The sequence below is a fragment of the Chiloscyllium punctatum genome, chromosome X (assembly GCF_047496795.1).
Source record: "Chiloscyllium punctatum isolate Juve2018m chromosome X, sChiPun1.3, whole genome shotgun sequence".
In the NCBI taxonomy this organism is placed as follows: Eukaryota; Metazoa; Chordata; class Chondrichthyes; order Orectolobiformes; family Hemiscylliidae; genus Chiloscyllium; species Chiloscyllium punctatum.
The window spans coordinates 30,494,548-30,514,065 of NC_092791.1; the positions used below are offsets into that span (position 1 = coordinate 30,494,548).

General features: G+C 43.3%; 1 protein-coding gene across 2 annotated transcripts in view; it reads right to left on the bottom strand.

The window, feature by feature from the left end:
* Window positions 1-3,586: 3,586 nt before the first annotated feature.
* cd63 (CD63 molecule) overlaps window positions 3,587-19,518 on the bottom strand; it is a 48,206-nt gene continuing 32,274 nt past the window's right edge. For both annotated transcript variants that reach the window (XM_072566988.1, XM_072566989.1), the window contains 6 exons: window positions 15,345-15,533; window positions 12,481-12,555; window positions 11,061-11,153; window positions 10,284-10,415; window positions 7,910-7,993; window positions 3,587-5,687 (listed from right to left, as the gene is read on the bottom strand). In XM_072566988.1, coding sequence (XP_072423089.1) covers window positions 5,622-5,687; window positions 7,910-7,993; window positions 10,284-10,415; window positions 11,061-11,153; window positions 12,481-12,555; window positions 15,345-15,533 — 639 coding nt within the window. In that variant the 3' untranslated portion in view covers window positions 3,587-5,621. The remainder of the gene's footprint in view (window positions 5,688-7,909; window positions 7,994-10,283; window positions 10,416-11,060; window positions 11,154-12,480; window positions 12,556-15,344; window positions 15,534-19,518) is intronic.

Genomic DNA, 19,518 nt, shown 5'->3' on the forward strand with positions numbered 1-19,518 from the left:
ATACTCTGACCAATAAAGGAAAGCATACCAAACGCCTTCTTCACTATCCTTTCTACCTGTGACTCCACTTTCAAGGAGCTATGAACCTGCACTCCAAGGTCTCTGTTCAGCAACACTCCCTAGGATCTTACCATTAAGTGTATAAGTCCAACTAAGCTTTACTTTCCCAAAATGCAGCACCTCACATTTATCTGAATTAAACTCCATCTGCCACTTCTCAGCCCATTGGCCCATCTGGTCCAGATCCTGTTGTAATCTGAGGTAACCCCTATCGCTGTCCACTACACCTCCAATTTTGGGGTCATCTGCAAATTTACTAACTGTACCTCTTATGTTCGCATCCAAATCATTTATGTAAATGACAAAAAGTAGAGGACCCAGCACCAATCCTTGTGGCACTCCACTGGTCACAGGACCCCAGTCTGAAAAACAACCCTCTACCACCATCCTCAGTCTTCTACCTTTGAGCCAGTTCTATATCCAAATGGCTAATTCTCTCTGTATTTCATGAGATCGAAGCTTGCTAATCAGTCTCCCATCAGGAACCATGTCGAACGCCTCACTGAAGTCCATATAGATCACATCTACTGCTCTGCCCTCAATCCTCTTTGTTACTTTTTCAAAAAAAAACTCAATCAAGTTTGTGAGACATGATTTCCCACATACAAAGTCACGTTGACTACCCCTAATCAGTCCTTGCTTTTCCAAATACATGTACATCCTGTCACTCAGGATTCCCTCCAACAACTTGCCCACCACCGAGGTCAGGCTCACTGGTCTATAGTTCCCTGGCTTGTCTTTACTGCCCTTCTTAAACAATGGCACCACATTAGTGACAGGTGAGGTGGAGGATGGCTATCGATGATACAAATATCTCAGCAAGAGGCCCAGCAATCACTGCCCTGGCTTCCCACAGAGTTCTAGGGTACACCTGATCAGGTCCTTGGGATTTATCCAGTTTTGTGTTTCAAGACATCAAGCACCTCCTCCTCTGTAATATGGACATTTTTCAAGATGTCACCATTTATTCCCATACATTCTATATCTTCCATGTCCTTTACCACAGTAAATACTGATGCAAAATACTCATTTAGTAGCTCCCCCATCTCCTGTGGCTCCACAAAGGCTGCCTTGCTGATCTTCGAGGGGCCCTATTCTCTGCCTCGTTACCCATTTGTCCTTAATATATTTGTAAAACCCTTTGGATTCTCCTTAACTCTATTTGCCAAAGCTATCTCATGTCCACTTTTTGCCCTCCTGATTTCCCTCTCGAGTATACTCCTAGTGCCTTTATACTGAGAATTCACTTGATCCATTCTGTCTATACCTGACATATGCTTCCTTCTTTTTCTGAACCAAACCCTCAATTTCTTAGTCATGCAGCATTCCCTATACCTACCAGCCTTCCCTTTCACCTTAACAGGAATATACTTTCTCTGGATTCTTGTTATCTCATTTCTGAAGGCTTCCCATTTTCCCAGCCATCCCTTTACCTGCAAACATTTGCCTCCAATCAGCTTTTTAAAGTTCTTGCCTAATACTGTCCAAATTGGCCTTTCTCCAATTTAGAACTTCAATTTTTAGATCTGGTCTATCCTTTTCCATCGCTACTTTAAAACTAACAGAATTATAGTCACTGGCCCCAAAGTGCTTGCCCACTGACACCTCAGTCACCTACCCTGCTTTATTTCCCAAGAATAGGTCAAGTTTTGCACCTTCTCTAGTAGGTACAACCACATATACACACTGAATAAATTCCTCTCCATCTAAACCCTTAACAGTATAGCAGTCCCAGTCTATGTTTGGAAAGTTAAAATCCCCTCCATAACCACCCTATTATTCTTACAGATAACAGATCCCCTTACAAATTTGCTTCTCAATTTCCCTCTGACTATTAGGGGGTCTGTGATACAATCCCATTAAAGGTGATCACCCCATTCTTATTTCTCAGTTCTACCCAAATAACTTCCCTGGATGTATTTCCAGGAATATCCATGGACTAGCAATTTAAAACCCCAGCTTATTTTCAGGGACATGGTTCAAACTCTATTATCCTTGCATTCCAAGTAGGGGAAAGAACCCTAAAATAGTTAGAATGAAGAGTATATGCTTGAAATGTCTATTCTCCTGCTCCTCAGATGCTGCATGACCAGCCATACTTTTCCAGCACCACACTCTCCAACTCTGATCTCCACCATCTGCAGTCCTCACTTGCTCCTGGGTGAGAGACCAACTTTTCAATCTGGAAACAGGTTCAGAGTTTGTGACCCTGAAATCTCCCCACAACCCTCCACTTGCAAAGCCCCATCTTAGCAGAAGAGATGGGCAAACAAATCAGCTATTTGCCATCAAGAGAAAGGAAAATTGCAGAACAATTGGCAGCGACTTCTCCCAATAGCAGCACTGTACATTGGGCTGATTTAGTTTGTGTACGTACACAAGAAAAGCTTGTTAGTTAATAGTGGGACATCCATAAGCTTCTCTACACCTTTCATCTGGTATTGGAAAGCAGGCACAAGACGGAGGCCATCTTTACAGCAACTTGCAGCAGAACAATGAATGAGGAAGTTTCTTCACCTTCAGGACTAAATTTCCACTCTAAAAGGCTCAGGAATCTATTTCCAGATTTAACTAAAACAAGGTAACTCCACAGAGCTGGGGAGGATCACATCATGGAGATGGCGGTGGGAGGATGTACAAAAGGTGGTATTGTCCCTACCTCTCAGCCAGGAGGCCTACATTCCTGTCTCACCTAAACTAGAGGTGCGTCATACTATCCCTGAACAGACTGATTGCAAGGCATTTGAGAGATCACGTCTGGAGTAGTGTAAGTAGTGACCAGTACTGTACAGAAAGATGTTAATGGATTAGAAGCAGTTCAGAGAAGGTTTACTGAACTAATCTTCTCAAAATTCACTGAACTAATCCCTGCAACAAGTGGATTGCCTTGTGAAGAAAGGCTGGACAGGCTAGACCTGGTGTCCTGTGGGAGTTGAGAGGAGTCAGAGATTACTTAGTTGAAGCAGATAAAATCCTGAGGGGACTTGACTGGGTGGATGTGGAAAGGATCCTTTCTCTTGCAGGAGAATCTAGATCAAAAGGGTCATCGTTTAAAATGAAGGGCACCCATTTAAAACAAAGAGGAGGAAACATTTTCTCTCAGAGTAGAGAGTCTTTACAATTCCCTTCAGAATATGTTTTAAGGCAGAAAGAGATAGATTCTTGATGACCAAGGGGATGAAAGATTATTGGGGGATATGTAGCAATGAGTTAAAATCAGATATTATAGAATGGCAGAACAGGCTCAAAGGGCTGAGTGGCCTACTCTTATAGATATGAAGGATCTAGATCACAAATCAGAGAAACAATGTAAGGGCTAGGTTAGAGCAGAAATGGCTTGTACACCAGTCGTGAACAAATCAGTGCTTTAAGACACAGGACTCGGTCAAATCAGAGAAATTCCCCTTTGTCCACTAGCTCCTCAGCAAAACCCATCAAAATAAATGGCTGTCCCTAAAACCATCTGACATCAAGTGGTGATAATGGTAGAAAATAAAGACAAATAAAAACAGACATTGAGATGGCGCACAACTTAGAAAATGTTTATTTTGCCACATGAGAACACCAAAAAATCTCTCTACACTTGAATATATGAGAAGCCATATTGAAAATAGCATGCGGTCACATTTTACATGCTAAAGAGATTGTAAAAAGGAAAAGAAAAAAATACAAACTTCAAAATTCTACCAAGAGGTCTCCAATTCTCCATTATTGTACAGGGTTACAAAGTTAGAGCAACTGTTGCAGACATAATCCATGGGAGAGGTTGATAAACCTCCAAAACTGCTACCCCCCCCCCACCCCAACACTTCACGCTTGGTAAGTTTCACCCTTCATTCTGTTGGAGCCAAATATTCTGAACAGGATCAAGCACATTTATTTGTGAGGGAGGAGGTGGCAGCAAGAGTGAGCCCTTGCATCATGTACTCTCAAGTTCTAGAATTTTCCTGAAGTATTTGGAGGAAATGCAGCCTGAAGACTTGAGACGGCAACAGACCAAAAGTCAGATTCTTATCTTAGAGACAGTGATCTCCAGAAGGAAATCAGGCAGCCCCCTTCATTCTCACAAAGCTTTCAAGTCTCTACTGACAATCGCCACCGCAGCCCCCCCCACCCCCTACCCCTCCAGAGGTACCCATCAGCTCAAGGTGGTAGGGGGGGGGGGGGGGGAAGGGGGGGAGGGGAGAAGGAGCACAGGAAGAAATAGTTCAAGTTATTTTATGTTAAGATTGAACAGGCCATGTTTTGGAAGAGGTCCAACTGTGACACCAGGACATGCAAGATTGGGCACTTTGCAGTTAACCAGATGTTACATCTCAGCACAGGCAAATCTTCAAAAGAGCTTAGAGTGCTAAATGCTACAGCAACAACACAAGCAATTGACCCAAAAACACACAGTCCAGGAGCTTGCACAGTGCACACACAACACTATCGGAGGAATCTTACATATCCCTTTATGGTGCACTGTCTTCCATCAATGTAGTTAACAAATCTTACCAGGGCTCTCAGTACAAAGCCAGAGGGGAAATTCTTATCCTTACCCAGGATACTGGAGAAGTGAATGTGTGTGTAAATGCGCTGAAGTTTTAAAAAGGTTCAAGAAGCTTGCAAGCTGCACAGAGAGAGAAATAAAAAAGGATTCCAAGGACAAAAAGGAATCAGAATCAGGTTTAAAACATGCATTTTCACAAGCACTTGAATGAGGCACCGAACAACCCTTTTGCAAGGGCAAGAATCTTTCCAAACAAAGACTCAAGTTTGCGCCTTCACAATATTTTCGGAAGAAATGAGAATCTTGATTGACATAAAAACCCAATAGGATGGTGAGGGCACAAGCTGGTAGCTGGCACAGGCATGGACCAATTTGAAATGCACAAGTATGTCACAATTACCTAGCTCCTTTAAATAGATGAATAAAAACCAGTCAAAATTTTGACCAAAAAAGAGATTGCTTGAATTCCTTTGGGTGCTACCAAAAAGCTGAGGCAGAGGGACATTCTTGACCTCCACACCTTAAATCAGTGGCAATGTTTTAAACTCTTTCACACTTTGCGCCTACAGTTCCCTCCATAAATGGAGGTGTGGTGTGTGCTCACAAAAATAACAGTCAGCACTGAAGCCACTCAAAAGGACAACGCAAGCAGCTGGTTGCCTCAATTCAAAGACAGCATTTACCCACATGCTGTCAAATTCACCTACAACAAGGGAATAGGCCTCATCCAAAATCATGGCCTACACCAAATGACTACCCTACAGAAGTTGCTATTTTTATATAAGAGCGAGAGTGCCAAATCTTTGTCGTCCTCTGAAAGGAGGAATGAAGATGCCTGAAAGAAACCAGCAATGAGCTGTACTTGAGCTGCATTTGGCAAGTCAATACATTTACATTTTAGTATTTATACATTTAAAAACAAAAATCAAAAGCAGAATAGAAAAAAAAGGTACAGACATTTGTTTCCTTTTAAGGAAATAATTTTTCATTGCAATTAACATTCACAGTTGTGGCAAAAATACAGACAAAAATATATAATCAGACAAGAATTGGCCTTTAAAGATGGAGACTACATTACTTCATAGCCACTTCGGATGCCTTTCATCAGCACACAGGCAAAGATGATACCCAGGAGCTGGAAAAAAAAACACATTTTAAAAGACTACACAACAAAGAGGTACTTTATAAACAACAAAATGAACAGCTCATCATTCTTATTAGTAAGAGGGGGATCTCGGTACATACAAAATGGCCACCTCCTTTGCCTACTTTTGGGTATATTTTCTAGTCTCTGCCATCTTGCAAGGGTACTCAATGTACTTGTACCAAATTTCTGCCCACACCATTTCAATATTGACATTAGCCCGAAAATGCCATCAGGAAAGGAAAAAAAAAGCACCACTTCACTTTTGAAGTATTAGCTGTGAAAGCACTAAGATAGCAGATCTTTTTTAAAAAAAACTGAATTTTGTTCTGGGAATGGTTGCTTTGAGAGGCAATTTTCACTGGAGACCATTATAAAATTAACATTACTATTAGTATGATTATGAAATGCAAACTTTACTGTCCATTCAAGAATGGGTATCTTACTGGGAAGAGAGCCACCCAAGACCCTACACTGGCATTTACAATAATATCAACAACAGGAACAAGAGAATGTACAGAGAACAATTTTCCGAGCATCTTATCCACACTAAATTCCCCAAGTTCTCTAAACAATGGGACTTCCTCCTGTAAAGTACCGACAATTCTCAAAATCCAAAAGGTCTGCCCAACTATTACTTCTGTTTGGTCAGAGTTTGTTCTCCCATTCTTACGTCTTCTCAAAACTTTGAACTCAACCCAAACAGGGGAAACTGACAAGTGAAATACCAGCAGGATTGGTCTGTGCAAACATTTGGTGGTCACCACTACGGCTGGACAATGCTAATATACAAAGGTAAAAACAATGACTGCAGATGCTGGAAACCAGATTCTGGATTAGTGGTGCTGGAAGAGCACAGCAGTTCAGGCAGCATCCAAGTGGCTTTGAAATCGACGTTTTGGGCAAAAGCGTCCTGATTCCTGATGAAGGGCTTTTGCTTGAAACGTCGATTTCGAAGCTACTTGGATGCTGCCTGAACTGCTGTGCTCTTCCAGCACCACTAATCCAGAATGCTAATATACAGATGCTACATGCTCATTTAATCATTTCACATCTTAGTAACTAGAAACATTTCTGGTGCACCATTACCCCCCTCTGGAGTACGTGGGAATTGAACCCGGGGATCCTGGCTCAGAGGTGGGGACACTACCACTGTGCCACCAGAGCCCCTCACTTCATAACTCTATTGACAGGTCTATGCCCTCCTGAACTGGAGGCAGAGTTCGAGCTCTAACTTGGTTGCCACTTGCCAGGAAAGTAATGGCTGGGAAAACAGTATTGTTAAAAATAAACTACCCACTCCATGCATGTACAATGAAGTAGCTGTTCCCAGACGCCCAGGTTATTGATCAAGCCATCCTGTATGCTCTCTGGAAGTCAGCCAGTGGCAATTAATGCCAGGCCAGGAATTGGACACTCAACAGCCACTCAGGCCTTCAGATCTCTAGGCTCCTGGAAATTATAACAAGCAGCCATTTGGCCTTTAGTTAGCAGTCTTAGATCAAATTTCATCACGCTTCTTGTTTGCCTCTCCGTCTATATCCCTCTATTGCAGACAGCTTTCTCGCATCTTTCCTCATGACTTTTGAGTTGATGACCCCTTGGCTCTCCCAAAGGAGGTAGTCGCTCCAAGCTTGCTGTATCAAAATGCTTTGCACAGTTTTAAAGAAACATTGCAAATTTGTTTCATCTTAAGCCTCAATACCATTTTCTCTCTGCACAGGAGATTCCCAACCCAAGGGGAAACCAAAAGATACTCGCCGCTTTAAAAAAAAAGAAAACGGCCTAGATTGAATTCTAGAGAAGGGTTGGCTTAAATGATATCACAAAATGGATTACAGCACAAGAGCAAACAGTGGTGGTGGGGGGGGAGGAAATATTTGGGGATGTAAGGTTGGAGGTTAGAATCACATCAGTCATGATCTTATTGGATGGCAGAACAAGTTTGAGGGGCTGAGTGGCCTACTCATTTGTACATTCATATCCACATCCATTTTTGTACCCTTTTGGCTCGCTGGGAACAATTATGTAGCAAAAAGAACCATACATGGGACAACGTATTTACCACCTGCATTTCAACAAAGACAAAATAACAAGAGATCGCTGGCCTCACGCAAGTCAAAATGAAGCAGGTGACTGAAAATGGCTTATGTCACCTGTTAATTTTACTTCATGCCCACAGCACACCAACTATAGAATTAACTTTTTTTTACCTGGAATAAGGCAATGCCAAGAGCCACACCTGCAACAATCACAATATTGTTTTTGAGCCACGTGTTAATGACGTTAACACAACCCTGTGGAAAACAAGATTGGGTGGGGGGGGGGGGGGGGGAATGTGGAGAAGAGAAGGAGAAAAAAAAACCATGAAACAACAGCTTACTTAAAAGCCGCAAAGAGAGCAGAGAAATTACCAAGCTCACAGCAAGACTGCCGAACAAGTAACACCACAAGCTGAACCTGAATTGACTCATGGTACAAGGGCAATTTGGAAAAACAATTTCTTTGCCATCAAGACAAAATGCCCCGTTCAAAAGAGTCCCAACAGTAGTACTGCCCACAGTAGGAGTGCGGCTCCAAATGTTGCACTGTCTCTCTCCAGACAGATATTAAAACTTGGGCCAAGGGAGAGTCACAGCAATATTCTGTCTCAATCTGAAGGCTATCCCACCACCAGCTCACACCAGATCTGGCTGAGCCTGCAATGACTGAACAGGAAGTTCTGGAACACAAGCAGAGGGGAGGAAGTCCACCAAAAGGGTCTTCATCCTTCTCTAGTTTGAAAACTTCAGGGTGTCGGTATTGCTGGCATCTCAAATGCCCGTGCCCCAGTATCTCAGATGCAGTGCAGTGGCTCAGTATCAGAGCTGCCCTCTGACGTGAGGGAAGGGAAGAAAGAGAGGAGGAAAGGAAGAAGGTTTGTCTGCAAAAGGTCAGCAGTTTCCCCTTTCTGAAGGAAAGGGCATTAGGTGAGACTAATATACTGGTGGGGGGATTTGCAAGAACTCCACAGTAGGATTTAAACTCTTAAGGGGGGCTGGGGCCCAGAGAGAGAGTGAGGAAAGAGATCAGTCAGAGGCTGGTGCAGTTGAGAAAAAGACCAGTCAAAACAGACAGACACAGTCAGTCAGGAACAAAACAGAGAACGAGGTAGGAGCAATAGATTAAACTGTACTTATTTCCAATGCAAGAGGCCTAACAGGGAAGGCAAATTACCTCAGAGTAATATAGGACCGGGATATCATAGCAATCAGAGACACGGTTAAAAGATGGACAGGACTGGCAGCTTAATGTTCCAGGGTATAGATGCAATATAAAAGGAGGGTGAGTGACATTTGAGGGGGGATAACATTACAGCTGTACTTAAGGAGGATATTCCTGGAAGTACACCTAGGGAGGTTATTTGGATGGAACTGAGAAATAAGAAAGGGATGATCACCTTATTGGGATTGTATTATTAAACCCCTGATAGTCAACAAGAAATTGAGAAACAAATTTGTAAGGAAATCTCAGTTATCTCTAAGAATAATAGGATGGTAATGGTAGAAGATTTTAACTTTCCAAACACAGACTGGGACTGCCATTGTGTTAAGAGCTTGGATGGAGAGGAATTTGTTAAGTGTGTACAAGAAAGTGTTCTGATTCAATATGTGGATGTACCTACTGGAGAAGGTGCAAAACTTGACCTACTCTTAGGAAATAAGGCAGAGCAGGTGACTGAGGTGTCAGTGGGGGAGCACTTTAGGGCCAGCGACCATAATTCTATTAGTTTTAAAATAGTGATGGAAAAGGATACATTGGATCTACAAGTTAAAAGTTCTAAATTGGAGGAAGGCCAAATTTGATGGTATTAGGCAAGAACTTTCAAAAAGCTGATTGGGGACAGATAATCACAGGTGAAGGGCTGCCTGAAAGTGGGAAGCTTTCAAAAACAAAATGAGGTAATGAGTTCAGAGACAGTATGTTCCTGTTAGGATGAAGGGCAAGGCTGGTTAGTGTTGGGAATGCTGGATGATGAGAGAAATTGAGGTTCTGGTCAAGAAAAAGGAGGCATAAGTATAGAAAGCAGGGATCAAGTGAATCTGTAGAGGGATATAAAGGCAATAAGAGTATATTTAAGTGCGAAATCAGGATTGCAAAAAAGGGGACATGAGATAGCTTCAACAAATATGGATTCTCCTTAATCCTAGGTTCCAGATCCACCTCAACACCCGAGTATTCACTCTGATCTGTCACCCAATTGGTTTCTTATTGTGACCGAACCTGAAGGGGGATCTTTGCCATTTTACAGCATGCATATAGGTGCGCATATGAAAAAAAAATGACCAGATGGAAGCAAGGCATGTTCTGATGAGGATCCTCTTGCTGCCAAATTTGGTGCCATCAACTGTCAAGCTGCCGCATGACAGTGATGGCAACAAACCAAGAGATCAAGTTAGCCAGGTTTGTCCCAAAAGGCTGCCAAGCTGTGGCCAATCTCTGTCGAATAAGAAATTCAGAGCTGGGGCACTTGCATCCTCCTCCATATGCCTCCCACTCCCAGCAGGCACTGATTTGAAAGATTAAGAGTCACAAACGGGTACTCACCTCTTCATAAACCTTGTTCGGAGTAGGAGTTTTCCCACAGTTTTGAGTCTCATTTTTACAACAGGAATCTGGGACGGTGTTGTTCAATATTGTAAGCCAATCTCTGTAGGAGGTACTTCCACAGCATCGAAACTGAAAGAGAACAAAATTTCAAGTGAGGAGCTGGGCATTGGGCTACAGAGGTATAACCATGGATGTGTACAAATTCAAATGCGCCAATCTGGGGCAAGCAGAGTTTCTGGAGGGCTGCCAAGTGGTCAGTGCAATTTGAAGTAATGTCCCTGAGCTCACTGTATCTCATCGCAAAGTCCCAGTCCAGTAATAAAGTGCAGGTTTGATTTCCCTTGCAGTCCCCTTCAAAATCATTCAAAAAATGAGTGAACTCCTACTTTTAGGCATCACAAGAGTTGCTGTTTCGGCAGGAAACCGGCAAAGAAAGGGACTGCTGAAAAGCAAACTTCGCTAAACATGGAGAAAACGAGATAGTAGTTTCACTGGAGTCCCAGTAGGGAATATCCCCACTGGATTTGCTCACTCAATTGCTTCTTTGCTCAATTCAAAGAACAGTGCAAGAAAACCTCTGGAATGGCTGTTGAGTTTATAAATTGAGGAATTAAAAAAAAAGGTGGCTGGTTTGGGGGTGGGGGAGAACATGAAGAAACCTGCCCAAAAGGTACACTTGCTTTTCATTTCCCCACCCCAAAAAAGCTTCACTATTGGCTCCTCCGTTTTTAATGGAATTTAAACTCAAAAAAGGATCAAGAGTTTCAAGCTCACCTGCTTCTGCAACTCGTCAATGTTAACAGCATTTCCTGTTTTGTTGTAATTTGCCATAGTATCGTTAAACGATTTCTCAAAGACCTCACGGATCTGTTGTTGAAGGAAAATAAGTTGCTAATAAAATCAAAAGCCTTAAAATTACAGAAGAGGCACACACACAGAACTTCAGAATGTGAAAAAAGCGACACCAGCCAACCACTGCAACAAATTACAAAACACAGCTGAAAATCTTTCACAAGGCAGCTTGTGCTCACAACATTCAAAAGTAGAAGCTACTTTGACTAGGAGGTTACGCAGACAAATCAAAACCAATGACTGTTTAGATTTTCTTAACTTGCATTATCCAGTTGGAGGGAGGGAGGCAAGTTTGAACGAAAACTCACTCAAGTAGGAACACGTACAAGGCAGTTCCAAACCAGAGTCTTGATCTATGTAGGTAGGGCAAGGAGGAAGTTCCCAAATCCATTCCATCTGGAATGGGGATTGAACACTGTACTGTTTGATCTAGATTGCCCATCTAGCTAATTGAACTTCACCACACACAAAAAGAGGGAGTCCAAGTTACTGTGACAACACACATTTATCTGCATGTTGTATTCCAGAACTATGGATGGTGACAATAAAAGGCACTAATATTTTTTTCAATTACATAGCTAAATAAGAATTTCTCTCACTGTTACTGCCTGTCATAGCAGTGTCAGAAGGATTTACAACTGATTTGGCCATCACATCCTGGAGTGAGATTTGAACTCTTAAGCTTTAGACTCCATGACAGGGATGCTACCCAATACTGCAAGTGGTAACAAGGAGTAGAAAAATGGAAGAGGTCAATTATATCAGCTCCTCTTTGTTTTCAATCTCACCCCCTCCTCCACCCCTAAAACTACAAATAAACAAACAAAACAATTAATAAGTTCAGCATTAACTTTTTAGCTTAAGTGGGCTTGTTAGTGTCCAGATCGCAAGAGGAATTTCAAACATTGCTGTCTTCATCAAAAAAGGAGGCAACAAGATGGAATTCAAGCTAACTGGACACAGTAATACACAAACATGCATTTCTCATGCAGTCAGGAGTTTTAATAAAAAAAGCAATTGTGAAACCAGACAATAGAAGAATGGCCGATCAGTCTTGGTCATTCCGTCAAAACCTTGAGTTGGCCAATGCACCCTCGTGATAATTTGGCAATGTCTGATTAAGTCATGCTCAATTACTACAAAACAAGTCAATAAAAGTGTCTTTGGAGCAGAATCATCTTGGGGAAGCACTTACAAAACTTGAAAAAAAATTCATTCACCCGCACAGAGCATCAAGGGAGATGGACGGCACACAATCTGGCTTCGCACTCAAAAAGAACAGCTCCATTTCAAAAAGAACCATCCATGCACTTTGGAAGGGATGGGCCAATGCTTTACTCACCTGATCCTTGAAGATGTAACCTGCAATGGCAGCAGCAATTTCTACAATGAAAATCAGGATCAGCAGAACTGCAAACTAAACAGAAAAGAGTGAGCTAGTTTCACCAGCAAAACACTTTTGAAATTGGCTCCTTAAATCAAATGCTAAATTTCTAAAATTGTGGGGAGACAAAGGATTGCCATTACATTAGATAGACTGCACAGAAGGAACATTGCAGTCAGAGACAGCTAAGTCAGTTGTGATTCACTATTGCTCTGTGCCCTCTTCCTCACCTCCAAACCAACTAATAATTACACCAAAAAGAAAAAAATATTTTATCACACCCAAGAAACAATACTTTTCATTCTAGAAAGTTGGTCAAAAATCAAAATCGAAAGCCTCTTCAAATGCTCAGAATCCTGGATGGCAAAAGGCCAGAAGGATAGCACTTCCAGACCATTAAAGCTGGTCACCAAGTTACCGCTCATCACTAGACAGTCTCCTGACTAATCACTAACCTTTGCATTTTATGCCTGTTCTACTCAACCATCCTTCCTCATTCTTCTCAGTTCAGGTGGTGGTGGGGGTGGTGGGGGGGGGGGGCAGGCAGGGGGTTGGAATATAGGTTTAAATTATACCATATTATTTCGAGTCATAATGAGATTACCATTTATGACATCACATCTGTACAGGTCTTGCAACCAAAAAAAAAAAGAAAGCCCTACATGTTCACATATCAGGCTTGGGTTGAAGTGTTGCATGAGTGTTGCTAGTTTCTCACATTTGTGATGGTCATTGCCCGAGTCAAGAGAAAATCTAACCACCGTGCCTGGGACATTCATGGTCATTACCCATTGCCAAATCCTACCACTATTGACCAGAAACTCAACAGGACTTGCCACATAAACAGTGGCAACAAGAGCAGGTCAGAGGCTAGAAACACCATGGGGAGTGACTCACCTCCTGACTCCCTGAAGCCTGCTCATCATTGACAGGCACAAGTCAGGAGTGTGATGGAATACTCCCCACTTGTGCCCCATTCACAAGATAAAACTACAGCAGCTAGCCAAATTTCCTCAGACAGCACCTGCCAAACCTGGTGACATCTACACTCTTGAAGGGCAAGGGCAGCAGATAGACGGGAACACCACTGCCTGTAAAAGGACCCCTCCAAGCCACTCACCATCCAGACTTAAAAGCTTGTTGCAGTTTCAGGACTTGTAACCTTGTGAAAGTGAAGGAACTCCTTCCCCGACAGCACAGAGTTCTGTCTGCAGCAAACAGACTATAGCAGTTCAAAGCAACAACTTACCACACCTTCCCAAAAAATTAAATGGGCCTTATTAGTGACATTTGCAGTCCATATGCAAATGTTTAAAAACAAAAACACACGAACCAGAACTTATTGAAATCCTCTTCCACTTGTAGATTAACATTGCAAAATGCTCAAATCGGATATCAGGACAGTAACAGGCCTATAATGGTTACCAGGATAAATTGCTCACGTGTACAGGAATGCATTCCTTCCACTTCTAACACTCCTCTCAAGAGCTAGATACAAACCTAAAGAGAAGTGAAGAATACAGGGGTCCTGAAGAAGGGTTACACCGAAAATGTTGACCTCTCCACCTCCTGATGCTGCCTGGCTTGCTGTGTTCTTCCAGCCTCCTGCCTGACTACTTTGGATTCCAGCACCTGCAGTTTTTTTTTGTGTCTTTAACCTGCATGGGGTGGCAGTGCCAACATGGAAGCTCACAAACCAGTCTTTCCAAATGCTGGCAGAGAAATGTGGAAACTTCCAAGTGAGTTTAATTTAGATAAATGCAAGGCGTTCCATTTTGGTAGGGCAAATCTTAGCAGGACTGATACACTTAATGGTAAGGTCTTGGGGAGTGTTGCTGAACAAAGACCTTAGAGTGCAGGTTCATAGCTCCTTGAAAGCAGAGTCACAGATAGATAGGATAGTGAAGGCAGCATTTGGTATGCTCTCCTTTATTGGTCAGAGCATGGAGCACAGGGGTTGGGAAGTCATATTGCAGCTGTACAGGAAATTGGTTAGGCCACTTTTGGAATACTGCACACAATTCTAGTCTCCTTCCTATGGGAAAGATGTTGTGAAACTTGAAAAGGGCTCAGAAAAGATTTAAGGATATTGCCAGGGTTGGAGGATTTGAGCTATAGGGAGAGGCTGAACAGGCTGGGGCTGTTTTCCCTGGAGCAGAGGCAGAGGGTGGCAGTAGGGTAAATGAACAAGGTAGTTTCGGGGGGGGGGGGGGGGGGGGGGGGGGGGGCATTGGAACACTACATGGCATAGACTTAGATGGCACTAGATGGCAAGAGTGAAAAGATTTAAAAAGGGATCTAAGGGGCAACTTTTTCAAGCAAAGGTGTGGACTGAGTTGCCAGGGGAAGAGGAGGAGGCTGATTCAATGACAACATTTAAAAAGCATCTGGATGGGTATATGAATAGGAAGGGTTGAGAGAGATATGGGCCAAATGGGACTAGATTTATTTAGGACATCCAGTCGCCATGGACGAGTTGAACCCAAAGCTCGATTTCTGTGCTGTACAACTCTAATGACTACAATCCAACCAGCCAGTGTCTAGCAGTTACTGCAAATCCCATACATTAAAAACATCAAATATGTTAGAAACAGAAAGCTGCAAAAGTACTAATCTGCACCATATTGTGGCTTTTGGATAGTTAGGACCAAAAAAAAAGTAATGCAAAAACAGAAACTGCTAGAAAAGCTCAGCAGGTCTGGTAGCATCCATGGAAAGAAATCAGTGTTGAGTCACCGTTCCTCAGAAGGGATGTTTCTTGATTATAAAGCCCTCCAGCTCGGCGAATAGCCGACTACATTTGGAATTTCAGTTGAACTTACCGTAGTCACCATGCAGTAGTTCTCCTTCCAGGCACCACAGCAGCCGAAGAAGGCAACAAAGTTGATGACCACCCCAACGATGATGATGACAATAGGAGCTCCGGAAGCAGTGACACTGGTGATGTGCAGGGTGCCATTCAATTTGGTCTGCACCAGAATACCAATCACAATAAGTGCAATGCCAGAGACCTGGAACAAGGGAGAGAAAAACCAAGAGGAACAATTAATACCTGGGTGGAGGAACACAAAAAAAGGATTGGAACACATCGGAACTCTTGCTTCTTCAAGAATTCACAGCAATCAAAATGCTTCTTATCTCTCTTGCAACAGTGTGGAGACTGAAGGAGAACTACCACGTTATGCAATACATAAAAGGAAGTCATTTTCACCTTCCTTCTCTCCCCAGCCCCAAAACCAGGCAGCAGTTTGACCTAGACTTGACTCATGGTCCCCACTTCTGCCACCCTTGGAAACAAAGATACCAGTCACTGCCACTCTTTCTCACCCACATCTCGCTGACCAAACCTTTAAACTGGTGGCAGCGCTTAGTCCTTGAAGAGTTTAACGCAGAGGCGAACAGGTTCATCTTTGGGCCACCATTGCATGTCAGGCAGCATCCAAGGAGCAGGAGGGTTCACACTCAGGCATAAGCCCTTCATCCAGAAGGAGGAGGGGGAAGGGAGCCAGAAAACAGCCCCCACTTCAAGCAACAAAAATAACAAAAAAAAAACACCAGAATCTTTGAAATCAAGAGCTCAAAACAGTAGAAAGAGCAAGGAAATTCCCCCGCTGCCAGTGACTTAAGTAGGCAAAAAAATAAAGCCACACACAAAAAAAAAGGCAGGGCTTTCCAATTCTCTCTCTCAGAAAGCAATGAATTACAAAATATCACTTCACACATGAGTCTGAGTCACTGCTACATGTCTATTGCACCATGAATTGGCACATTCAGTATAACAGATAAATGTGAGCTTCAGCACTTTGGGAGCAAAAACAGGAAGACAGATCATTGTCTGAAAGGTGATAGATTGGGAAAGGGGGAGGTGCAATGAGACCTGGGTGCCCTTAGACAATCTCTGAAAGTAAGCATTCAGATACAGCAGGCAGTGACGGTAAATGGTAGGTTGGCCTTCATAGTGGGAGGATTCAAGAACAGGAGCAGAGATGTCTTGTGGAATTATACCGGGTCTTGGTCAGACTCCACCTGGAATATTATGAGCATTTTTGGTCTCCTTCCCTGGGAAGGTGTTATTCTGGATATGGAGAGAGTGCAGTGAAAGCTTAATCAGACAGAGTCCTGGGTTAAAATTATCTTATCAAGGGTTTGATCCAAGGGTCTGGGGATAAAGCAGGAACAGGGGACTGAATTGGATGATCAGCCATGATCATATTGAATGGTGAAGCAACTTAAAAGGGCCGAACGGCCTACTCCTACATTCTAAACATACCTCTTGATTCTTTAGTTGTTTTACAAAAGAGGAGGAGAAGAAAGGATAGCAACTGAACCAGGTCGAACTCCATCAGCTCCTCATGCCTGCACATACAGCAGGCATTACTAGGTGATGGGAGATCAGGCATTATGCGTTGCTGCTCTCTCCACCTCCCAACCTCAAAAATCTACAAGTCCAACTACTGCTCTGGTTTGAATTGGCCAACAACAGGCAATGCAACCAGAGAGCTGCTAACAACACACTGACTGATTGGAGACTCTCTTTTGCTCAATGTGGCCCTTACTGCTGATAGTTCATGGGGGAGGTACAACTGCTCAGCAGTTTCAGTACAACTCAGTCCAAATGATAACATATGCCAGAATTTCTTTAAAATAGGAAGAGGTAAAAAGCAACTTGGGCAGTGAGCAGAATATGCCACTGACTTTCAATGTAAACTGATCAGAGGTATCATAGTGGATTCAACTCCTCAGAGTTGTTACAGGGCAGAATGACACCACTCAGCCCATCATGCAGTCACCTAGTGCTAACCTCCTGCCTTTTCCCCCATATCCCTGCACTCAATTACAATCCAATTCACCATTCAAAGCTCCTCTTGAATGCCTCCATCCCATTTCCAGACAGTGCAGTGCATTCTAGACCCGAACTACTCGATGCTCTGCACATAAAAACACTAATGGGTGGCTCAGTAGTTAGCACTGCTGCCTCATAGCACCAGGGACCTGGGTTCGATTCTGCTCTCTGGCAACTGTCTGTGTGAAGTTTGCACATTCTCAGAGTGGGTTTCCTCTGGATGCCCCAGTTTCCTCCTAGAGTCCAAAGATGTGCAGGTTAGGTGGATTGACCATGGGAAATGCAGCGTAACAGGGATGGGGTAAGGGTAAGGGAAAGGGAATGGGTCTGGGTGGGATGCTCTTCAGAGGGTCACAGTGTGGACCTGATGGGCCAAATGGCCTGCTTCCACACTGAGCAAAAACAAAAAAAAAAGCTCTTCTCATATCACCCTCACTTCATTACCACCCACTCTTCTCCCCCCGCACCCCACCACTGAAATTAAAGCAGACTCAATCTTGGCTGGTATGCTCTTCACCCCCATTTTCCTACCTTCTCTCCACATCTCTTTAACCCATTACCAATTAAACATCTGTTTAGTTCCTCAAAATTTACTCACTGTCCCAGCATCCACCACACTTTGGGGTAGCGAATTCCACAGATTCACAACCCCTTGCGAGTAGTAGTTTCTCCTCAACTGTCTTAAATTTGCTATCCCTTATCCCAAGACTAATAACCTCTTATCCTAGAACGCCCCACAAGAGGAAGCATCTACTGCACATCCATTTTATCCATAATCAGCTGGAATCCCTCCATTTGATCTCCCCTCATTCTTTTAAATTCCAGAGAGTATAGTCCTAAACTGTTCAATCTCTCTTCATTTGACCCCCCACAATTGCTGGGTTTGGGTGGGTGGGTGAAGAAATGAGACAAAAGGAGAATTGAAGAAACTTCCTTCTACCTCGTTTACTGTAGAGGCCTTGGATCCGGTTTCTGTATTTACAGACCACATTGGGACAGTTACAAAAGGCAGGGGGAAAAGAGAAAACATTCTGCAGCATCTAACAGCTGTGCTTGGGATCCAGGGGGAACACAGCATCTCATCTTTGGCATCCGATAGAAAGAACATGGTCCTGTCAGCACAGGAGACAGCCAGTTGGCCAGTGAGAGAAAGCAGCCTTTTGACAGTTTAGGATATTTAACCGTGACGTGTGCATTCATTCATTCAGCAGGGAGGCACCACATCTGAAAGAAACTGACTCAATAAACATTGCTACTCATGCACAGCAGAACGAAAAATGGTTGAGACACCACACTTGCAGCACAGTGGTACTATCACCGACTCTGTGCCATGAGTCCCAGATCCATGTACCATACCTCTGCCCAGACTGAAGAAGCATTTTGTTAGCAAACCACATTAACCAGGGTCAGGAGAAAAATGCACAACGCTTCAGATCAGAGCACGTTTGCGTGTGCACGCTAAAAGCTATGACCAAAATTCTTTAAGGTGCAGGCGCTGGTGTTGGACTGAAGTGGACAAAATCAGAAGTCACACAACAACAGGTTATTAGCCCAACAGGTTTATTTGAAATCGCAAGCTTTTGGAGTGCTGCTCCTTCATCAGATTCACCTGACAAGGGAAGTTTCGACAACAGCCCTGAGCACAATGGAAGCAGGTCAATGCTGTGAACAGGACTAAAGATGCAAAGACAGGAGGTGACTTCATTTAAAAACAGGGACAGGAAGGCAGTTATTTTTAAAAAAAGGGGAAAAAAAAAAGATCACTGTGTTCCTTTTCAGACCGCCACACTGGGGGATGAGAGTTCCCCCCCCCCCCCCCCCAAGAGTGCAGTAGAGCTCTCATCCGAGAGAAAGACTTGAGAATGTCACAGCAGAGGAGGCTATTCAGCCCATTGGGCCCATACCAGGTGACAAGTCACCTCCCAGTCTAGTCACTTAACTCAGACTTTGATATTTGGAGTGTGCATCTTAAAGGGTTCCTTCCTGCATGGCCCTTTTAGGGCAGGGACATGTAGATCCCAATAGACCAGTGTGAAAACTTTCCCCCACTAACAAAAACTCACCAAAAAAAAAGTAGTAAATATTTAGGCACTGGGTCCCTCAGAGGAAAGATATTGGATGCAATTCTGGTCACCCTGCTTTTGGAAGGACGT